The 9,592-nt window shown below is 51.6% G+C and overlaps 1 protein-coding gene across 1 annotated transcript; it reads right to left on the bottom strand.

The window, feature by feature from the left end:
• Positions 1-1,745: 1,745 nt before the first annotated feature.
• SAPIO_CDS8615 (uncharacterized protein) lies at positions 1,746-8,368 on the bottom strand (the record flags this gene model as incomplete). Its single annotated transcript, XM_016790216.1, has 7 exons — positions 1,746-2,096; positions 2,305-3,076; positions 3,262-3,379; positions 3,597-3,738; positions 4,796-5,279; positions 5,343-6,560; positions 6,813-8,368. The coding sequence occupies 7 exons, from the start codon at positions 8,366-8,368 to the stop codon at positions 1,746-1,748; spliced, it is 4,641 nt and encodes a 1,546-aa protein (XP_016640479.1).
• Positions 8,369-9,592: the final 1,224 nt, after the last annotated feature.

The following is a 9,592-nucleotide window of genomic DNA, read 5'->3' on the forward strand; positions in this document are numbered from 1 at the left end:
TACACCACCACACACATACACTAGACGTACATATGTTACACTACGAGGGAAGTCGAGCAGTGGATCGGAAAACTTGGAGTCATCGCCCAAGCCTCAAGGTACACCTGATAACACTGATAAAACTTGGCGTGGATGGGAGAGGGGGTAAAATATAATATGTATGCCGAGCTCAACCCTAGCCTCCCAGGGTCTTCGTGCTAGGCGCGGAGCCGGGCCTAGCCACAGGCTCGGTAGTGGGGAATCTTCCGTTCCTGTGACTCCTTTTCCCCTTGCGACGTGCTAGCTACGAAGTATATCCGTACTTGTAACGACAGAAGAGGAAAAGGCTTAGGATCAGAGAGAGAAAAAAAGAAAGAAAAAAAAAATTAAACTGGGGAAAGAAAAGTGGAGAGAGGCGAGTTCGAGAACAAACGTGGCTTGCCCCTAGGCCCTGAGAGAACACGCCTGAGCTTGGCACTACGACACAGGGCATAGTGTAGCCCCGAAGCAGCGCACACTCTCGATCATTTTCCGCGACGAACATTTACAATCAGCGTTGGATGGCCGAGGTCACCACAGTTCTATTTTCAGCAGATAAGAACAAATAGATAAGGTTGTATGACCAAAACGGGGCCGCTTGTTGGCCCACGGAACGGGTCAGCCGTCCGTACTTTGCTTGCTGGGATTCATAACCTTGATAACTTGACACTGCGACACCGGAGCCAATTGACCATTCATATGAGCGCAATTGATCAATCAAGAGAGGTTTTGGGGTTCAAAATTCCCACTCTGAGGGTGTATGTACCGAAAATCACCAACAAACAAAACTGGAGAGATAAAGCCCCGTTATGCCGAAAGCCGGCGCGGCGCCGAAACCGTGTAGACTCGGCCTGAGACGGCGTAAAGTACAGAAGAAGAAAAAAAAAGTTCAAGACGGCCGCGTGACGGAATCTTCTCCATTATCCGTCAGTAGCCGGTATTATCCGGCGCCGGCAGCCCTTTCCCCAGGATTTGAGAGAAGAATGACGACAGTGCTTTCCAAGGACGCAGGATGCATCAATTGATAGTCGCTATTGGCTGGATGTCAAAGGGCGCATGATAGCGGAAGGCGTGGACGACATGACGAACTGAGATTGTGGGGAAGGAGTCGAGGAACCCGCCGTTGCTGTTGGGGACTCCTCGCTAGGGAAGAAGACTCGAATAAGAGCAGGTCTAATTCAAGCATTGCGCATATATTTGCAGTAAGATGCCTTCTGTCGAGAAACACGGATAGCAAGGAATTACCTGTGGAAAGCTGAATCTGTTGGTGGCTTGGGAGCTGCCAAACCTCGAACCAGTTCAGCATCGTTCTTCCCCATGGGATTCCTTTCCAGCTCAACAAGTTTGTTCCCACAGAATCGGGCATCTTCATCCGAACGCCTCGAATGGTACATAAAAAAAAAGGGGGGGGGGGTTAAGAGCTTTTGCCGTGGTCAGGCGTCATATTCTACCAATGTAGCTAAGCACCAGTGGAAGAAGCAAGTAATCCCAACCAATTATGGCATCTCTTCTTTGTTGTGTAAGTCAATGTACTACACTTTTTTTCTATCAGCACCGCGAAATAGCGACCTGTTGAAGGCCCCGCACCACCAACCCCGCGGGTTGTCGATGCATATCTACACTACATTAGCTTCCAGATGGAACATCAGAGTCCCGATCCCAACCGCAGAATGACACACATGTGTAATGACCTCATTCATCCAAGTCCCTTAGCCCCCTTACCCCACTCACGCCTTCCGCGCCGCTTCCTTCTCCCGCTGCTCCTGCTCGAGCAACTCCCTCTGCTTATGCGCCTCTTCCACCTCCGACTTGACGCCCTTGGCTCTCTGCCGTGCCTCGTACACGTCGCGACTCCGCAAAATGCGCTGCACAATGGTGCCGGCGTTGACGTCTTCGTAGCCGTGGGAGCCGATCTCGAGGTAGATGCCCATTTCCTTTGGAGCCGTGTAGGGGTCGTAGGTGAGCGGCATGAAGGATGTGGGGCCGTGGTAGACGGCATCGGGGGTGCCGGAAGGGAGGCTTGTAAGGTAGGATTTGGTTGGCGAGAAAGGAGCCCCAAAGATGACGGAGTTTACGTACTGAGAAAGAAGAGTTTAGCAGTTAGAACGACCGGGTTGCCAAGACCAGTACATGTCGGGTACGTTAAAAAAAAAGGAAAAGAGGTGTGGGGGACAGGGGAAGGGGTGTGCGTGTCGCATTCCGGGGTAAAGTTAATTCACAGCAAGGCCTGGTAATGGGGGAAGAACATGACCAGGGGTTCCAGGGGTTACCAGTCCTATTACTCACTTTGCATTGCAGCACGCAGAGACCGCGCTCATAAATGTTCATGATGGGGTAATTGACGCCCTTCCATTGATTGATGACATCGTCGTCGTGCACGCCCGCCACGACGAATGCCGGTGGGTAATCTCCGCCGGAGGCGACCCGTTCAGCCACGGCCTTTTCGTCGTACCAACCCTTGCCTCGCGCAAGTTCCTCCTCGGCCTCGACCACTAGACGGAGGAACTCGATGTGGCCGCTGGAGAACAAGTCGAAGCCGCCATCCACGTACACGATTCGCTGTCCAGGTTTGGGACCAGGCCCCTCGAATAGCTGACGGAACGTTCCCCTCTCCTCCTCAGAGTCGGACGCCTTGGCAACCCGCGACGCAGCCCAGAAATACACGTCAGCCCCAGGTTCCTTAGCCGTCTCGTCCGTAGCGTAAAGTCGCATTCGCTCCGTCATGGCCCTGCCCGCCTCCTTCTTCTCTTCCTCAGTGCCGCTGCCCTCGGTACCGTCGAGGGCCTTCTCGAGACTGCGGATGAAGTGCGTGCGCGTGCAGAGCAGCATGCGGCCAACGAGGTCGGTGGTGGAGATGCTCGGAGTGCGTTTAACGACTCGGAAGCGCCCAGCGGCCTTAACGAAGCGGTAGCAGTCTTCGCCGCTGCTGTCGGAGGTGATATCGTCACCGTGGACAACATACTTGCAGCCGTAGTGGCTGATCCAGCCCAGGTCTGTTACGTAGGGTGCGTGGCCGATGGATTTGGTTACCCACCTACAGGCATCGACCGCTGCAAGTCTGAGGGAACTTGTTAGAAGATGATGACAGCGCTGACTCTGGGCGTAGGGCTTCGGGAGAGTGAATGTAGGAGTGGGAGAGGCTGAGATTGGGACTCAGACTGAGGCCGGATACAAAGAGGGGGCGGTAGCAATGCTCTTGAGTGTGCAGTGCACACCGTCTAGTTCTGGGATCTGGGGCCTCACCGTTCCTGAAGGGTCATGACGGTAGGACCCTTATTTTCGAGGATAGCTTCGTCAGAATGGACACCAACATAGAGCTCATTTCCGAGCTGGCGCGCTTGCACGATAGCTCCAGCATGACCTATTTGGCGATCGGGCTTAGTATTTGAGCAGTACAGAATAAGATACCATGCCCATGGGGTCGGGAAGGGTAGCAAGGCTGGCCCAAAGCCTTCGTAAAGGAGCTCGGTGAGCTGGGAGATGATGAGATCGGGGCTAGATACTTCCCCCTCCATGTATCCATGTACTTGGCGGCAGGTAAAGATACCAAGCTCGACCTCGATCACTTATTCACATACCGTGGTGGAAGAAATCGAAACATCCATCTATCCAGATTCGGTCATCTAGGATCTCGGGCGCCGCATCGCCGGGCGGAGGTTGTACGGTCATCCTTATGCCTGTTCTGACGGAGCTTGGTATCTTGAGAATAGGAGTGCCCCGCTAAGCTGCGAAACCCCGCGATGAGCTCAAACTGGTGGGGTAATAATGATCGCAGAGGATTGCGTTGAGGGGAATCCCCTTTTGTTGGGGATCGACGTGTCGAAATATCTGGGTCAATTGGTTCAAATGAGGGAATCTTCGCAGCCAGTGAGGGTTTGCCGATGCCGCACTTGGATGGTAATGGATTCTATCAAATTGGCTTGATCGATTGATGGGATTGATCAGTTCGGTGGTGCTGTTATAATTACCTTTCAGGTACGAGTATTATTGATGCCAGCTGGCGAATCTAGCAGCTGCCAGCCAACCGAGCCTGGCGCTCACTCAGCCTGCAATCACTCTCAGCAGAGGAGGAAGTGCTCCTGATTCAAGCCTTCAGTTCGATCAACACCCCGATATTCCTAGTCAAAGACGGCATCCTCCTTAAATACTCCAAGCACTCGCATCCAAACAAGCTCATTCGTACACAATGTATACAGCGGCACTACCTTGCCGTCACCCCTCCTCCAAGAGCCCAGCTTTTAGAAGTCGCGCCGAACCCATCCAGCTTCCGACTCGCTGCTCAAAACCACTAGCGCAGGACCATCGAGGCTCTGCACTCTAATGAGCAGACGTCCACTCTTCATTAATGTGTTAGTTTCCTTGGGTTTGTCCATGGTGAAGCCGTCATCGGCCGATCTCGAAAGAATCTCTTTGAACGGGCCTTGTTTTTCAGCTCCATCTTCCTCTCAAGCCGAATTAGAATTATTACTGAGGTCTGCGGATCGATGCCAGTAACAGCTGATATTTCTGTTCAAGTCTTGCTCCGGACCCGTCCCTCTGTATAACGATGCGGAAGACTAGGCAAGAGAGGTGACGCTCGGTTGTTAATAGCAAAGAAGGTTATTTAATGCGTACATTTTCATTGACTGAGCTCCATGTTACGTATTCTGAGATATTCTCGACCACATAGGCTTCCTCCAAAGTTGTTCCGGATTCTGAGAGACCAATGGCTCCTTCACTCACCCCAGAGATATTTCCACCCAGCTTTTAGAGACCATCTTTTCTTTGGTGTGCATACCACAGTCCGAAGACGATTCTCGAGGACCACCGGACTGCTTTGGTCGAGAGCGGCGCTCAGGTACTGACCAAAAGTCTTCATAGCCTTGAGTCCCTCAATGATTTCGTCCATCTTCAGAGCCCCGGGCCGACGCTCTCCTCCCTCGGCAATGAGCTTCATCAGTTCCTCGAGTTTAGACCCATACTCGGAATACTGCTGCCTTAACTCTGCAGCATCGGCGCCCCTTCCCTCAAGCTCTGCGTTTCGGATCTGGTATGCGAGGTGTGCGGTCGTCGCGTCGTTGTATGTTACCAGCCCATTGTCCTTGAGGTAGAAGCCGAAGTAGGCCTGAGCATCTTTGATCTGAGCCGCCTCCTTTTCAATTTCCTCGATCGTGTCTTGGGCAAGATCCAGCTTAACTTTGAGCTGGTGTTTGGCATCCTCATTGTTCTGGATTTGGCCTTTTATGTCCTTGTCTTCAACCAACCTCTTCTCATTGTTGAACCTGTAGGAGACAAGCATATGCTTTTCCCATGGATGCTTACACTTATAGCACGGGTACCCGTACCAGAAAAGCCAGCCTCGGAATGCATAGCATCCTCTCATGTCGGAATGACCGGGGAACTCTGTGGGGGCTCGGAGATCACAGTCGCTGTGGCATTCGGGATTGAAGACTCGTTGCCTGCGGCCCTCTTCGTCTTCCATATAGGTGCTGCATTCCTCCTCTGAACACACCATCATAGCTCTTTTAAGGTTGTATCTTACGGGTACTGTCATGGTCAGCTTGAACTTTTTGAGCTTTTCAGCTAAGTCCTTATCCGTTTCATCTAACGCTGCCAAGTCCTCCCTAAGGGCTTGCAGTTCCACCTGGGACTTCTTCATGGCGCTAGAAAAGCTCGTGAGCGGCTTTGCCATTCGCTCCAGAACGTTTCTGATACGATTGTAGTTGAGCGTCTCCCCGACATTGTGGGTGGGTAACTGCATCACCGTTGCAATGAAACGACCCGTCTCTTCGGCCGATCTCCGCCACATTTCTTCGTGGCAATCTTTGCCAGGGAGTTCGCGGCCTTTCTTCTTGCATGCAGCGAGATATGCGAACCAACCCGAATCGAAGAAGTATTTGTTCCCTTGACCCAGTATAAGACCAACGTTGAGGCTCCGTAAAAGTTCGTTCAGAGGCCGTTCAACTACTCCTGCCTTGTATTGTGTGCCACTAGCAAAGGTAAACCCAAATATGACATTTCTGACGGCACTGCGGTGAAGGTGACGGAATAGCTCGATTAAACAGAACCGGAATGTCGGGGTTAGGCGCGCTTGACTAGGTCGAAGGAGAATCAGAATCGCGCTAAGTTTGTCGACCTGCTCGAGGGTTGTGAGAATATCCTTGATATTCGCATCGTCATATCGGATACCCCTCGAATCCCCAATGCCAGGAGTATCTATGAGACGTATACTCTTTCCGTTATCCATCTCTAGGCTGTAAATTGTGCCTCGTTGAGTGGCCGACTGTCCGTTGCGGGACAGGATCTCGCTCTCAGTGCTTTCTCCAAGCGTCACGTCAACCATTTCGCCGCCTTCGATCTCATGAGCCAACGCCGATGGAACAGCAAACCGCACTACCTCTGTGTCGTTCAGAGCTTCCTCTAGAGACTCGAAATTGGCATAATTAACGAAAGCATTGATGAAGGTCGACTTCCCAGTTCCAGTCTCACCCATGACCAGAACATTATAAACCTCAGACTCATCGAGATCCTTGAGCAGCTCCTGCAAAGTGGTTTCCTGATACCTAGAGAACTCGGGCCCATGGGTAATGTTTTTGCATTTGAACACACTCTGCGAAGGAGGGTACCGTCCACAGTTGCAGTATATGAAGTCGTCCGTGACCCCATAACATACGAGACGTCTACACTTCGCACACGTCCAGACATACTTTCCTGACTCGTGGCAGTTGGGTCCGGGGCAGGAAATTCGAACCACCCGCCTCGAGAGCGGGGCAAATGTTCCGTTGAACGGCTGGAATTGGCTCGGATCATCACACCTTATAATACACTTATCGCTCAGTTCTTTGTAGGATGCCACCACGTCATCCACAAGTAGCCGACCTCCTCTGAATTGCTCTAAGAGGGGTTTTTCCAGGATGTCCGGGACCCCGACGTCATGGTCAACTATCATGAGTCTCAGTTCCCGCTCATAGAGTAGTTGCATGGCAAGGCGGAAGTGCTCTGGCCAATCAGACATGCCCCGTGTCTCTTCATTGTAGTGAAGGACAAATAAGTCCTTCTCGTGGGGTTTGTGGATGGCAGATTGTATCTCAAATTGATCGTTCTTGACGTAGATGGCTCCCAAACCCCGAAGCTGGCTGGCCATGGCCATTTTGGTAGAGTACTTGTCGATGGTCTCGTTGTAGTTTGTCGGCTTCTTATAGTCGTTAACTTGCGCAAAACAGTCCTCAAGTTCCGAAATGTCCGCCGATTCCTTCCGGATGCGACAGAGTATGCCTGTCATATCCTTCAGAAATTCACTCCGCTGCTTTTTGGATGATCCTAGCATACCCTTCACTTTTCGGATATGGTCTTTAGGAATACAATACGAGTGTTCCTCGAGACGGTCGTAATAATCTTGGAGCTCTTGACAAACCATCTCTAATTCCTCAAGGAGCTCGACGCAATCATTGACGCAGCTTGTTTCTAGGCGGTGGGAAATGATCTCCTGCGTCAACTCTCTCTTGAACTCGCGGGCAACATCGTCAATGGGCCGCAGTTCAAACTCGATAGGAACCGCCTTGCCTTCCCTAGCTGCCTTGAAGGATGAAGGTATCTTGTGGAGAAACTCGATAAACTCCTCGACATTCCTCGGAGTTGTCTCGAAATCATCGATAGCGTCACCGGAAATAGAAAAGTCCAGTTCTGTAATTCTTGACCTGGTCTCATCATCTAGGCTGAGCTTTCCGTCCAGATTTACCTGGCCAATACAGTTGACTATTCGACTAAGGAGACTCTGAGTTGACTTGTTTCTCCCGATTTCTGCTTCTCCTTTTGGCCCAGTGCCGACATCTGACGTGAACTTGCGAGATTCACTCGATTCGGCCGATGTGACCCGTACGGTGACTGAAGTTTGCGCTCCCCAGACTATGCCGCAGATGACATGCGTCGCACCAGCGGTGTCGAGGGCGCTGAAGTTCAAATTTCCTTCAAGTCCGTGGGCGCCCAAATTGAGATATTCATATCGGGTGTGAACGGTGCAAACCACGGATGCTTGCAGGACACGAGATTTCCTCCTGCTAGAAGAGAGGTAATCAGCCCTCCAACCAGCGTTGATAGATCCGCAGAGAAGGCTGGCGCTAACATCCGCAGATGCACCGAGGTTGGAGTATCTCTCCTGAAGAGAATCGGAGATTGCGTGCTTGAAACTGATGCTACTCTTCTCACTGGTCTCAAAAGATCCGGGAGGGGGGACCTCGGTTCGCAGAAACTTATTGCTGAGGACCTTATCCGAATTGGCGTCATACAGTCTTCCAAGACTAGCTTCCTGACCAAGTGCAGACCTTTTGTCGCCGCAATTAACTGAACCGCCCTCCAAATTGGGGAGCGTCATCGTGTTATATCGGCTCAGGTAGCAGATTGTCACTTAATATAGGGAACCGGAAACTAATCGAACAATGTGAAGACGTTGGTCTTCGTGGAGGGGCAGGAGGAAAAGTCGTAGCTTTCAGTCTTCTTGTGGTATTAAGTTTATATCTCTTTATAGCGCAAAGATGTGCTCGAACCTGACGGGTCGCACAAAGTGAGGGGGTAAGGACGTATCGATGATCGACAATCGCCGGACACCTGCGGGCACCAATTGCAGTCTCGACCGAGCAAGTCTTTCCAGTAGTGTCCTGCAAGTTATCAATACATGGAGGTGGGCGCAAATTAAGAGGGTATGGCATTGGCAGCCATCGTTTCGGTTAAAGCGAGGTGGTGTAGATGCCGATCCGGTGGCAAATCACAGCTCAGGATGAATGTCACCTTAAATGCAGCAGGCCAATTCATGCCTGATACGCCCAGTCCATCATTGGGAGAATTGGATGAGTCCTTCCGCGCTGATCAGGATGGAGAGGCCTTTTGTCCATCCTCTCCCCGTACTCAGGAACGGGTTGTATGGATACAAGCCTAGGTACCTCGTCTCGAAGCTAGGCATGGAGCTTCTGTTGACTGACTAAGACGATGCGGAAAAGGCCGTCAAGAAAAGCGACCCGAAGAGGACCCGATCGATATAAAGACGTATGAACTCAAAGAAGAGTCAAGCATCCTCGAGCGAGTAAGTGATATCCTAAGCTCCCCGAAATCTCCTGGTGCATGCAGGGGGTTTCATTGCGTCCACCGCTTTCATCTCATTCCGGCCGCAGAGAAGGGGGTGCCTCATCTACGAGTGGCCCCGAAGCATGAAGATGAGGGGGAAATAGGAATATCGCCGTAAACTCCATCATCCCGTACAAAGCTTGACTGTGACCAAGGGACGACCACAGCGGCCTGATCTAAGTCATCCAATTGAGGCAGTTGCAACTCTTTTGGGGTAAATAACTAGATTCACTCCCAAATTTCCGCAAGCCCGGGGTAAATATATTTTCAAAGTGGTATCCCTCAAAGAAGTGCAGGACTGCTTTCGTAGAGGTGTTGCATCTCACTGTGCACCTGTCAGCAAGATTCCATTCGGGCAGCGCAGCTGGAGTTAGGAGTGGATCCACCGGCAAATTCTCGGGACGGGCCGGTCGAGCCGCAATCTACCATTGCTCTGTTTCCCTTTGCCCTCTGGGCAACCTTTATCAAAGATGATCCA

The sequence above is a fragment of the Scedosporium apiospermum genome (genome assembly GCF_000732125.1).
Source record: "Scedosporium apiospermum strain IHEM 14462 chromosome Unknown SEQ_SAPIO_0121, whole genome shotgun sequence".
NCBI lineage: Eukaryota > Fungi > Ascomycota > Sordariomycetes > Microascales > Microascaceae > Scedosporium > Scedosporium apiospermum.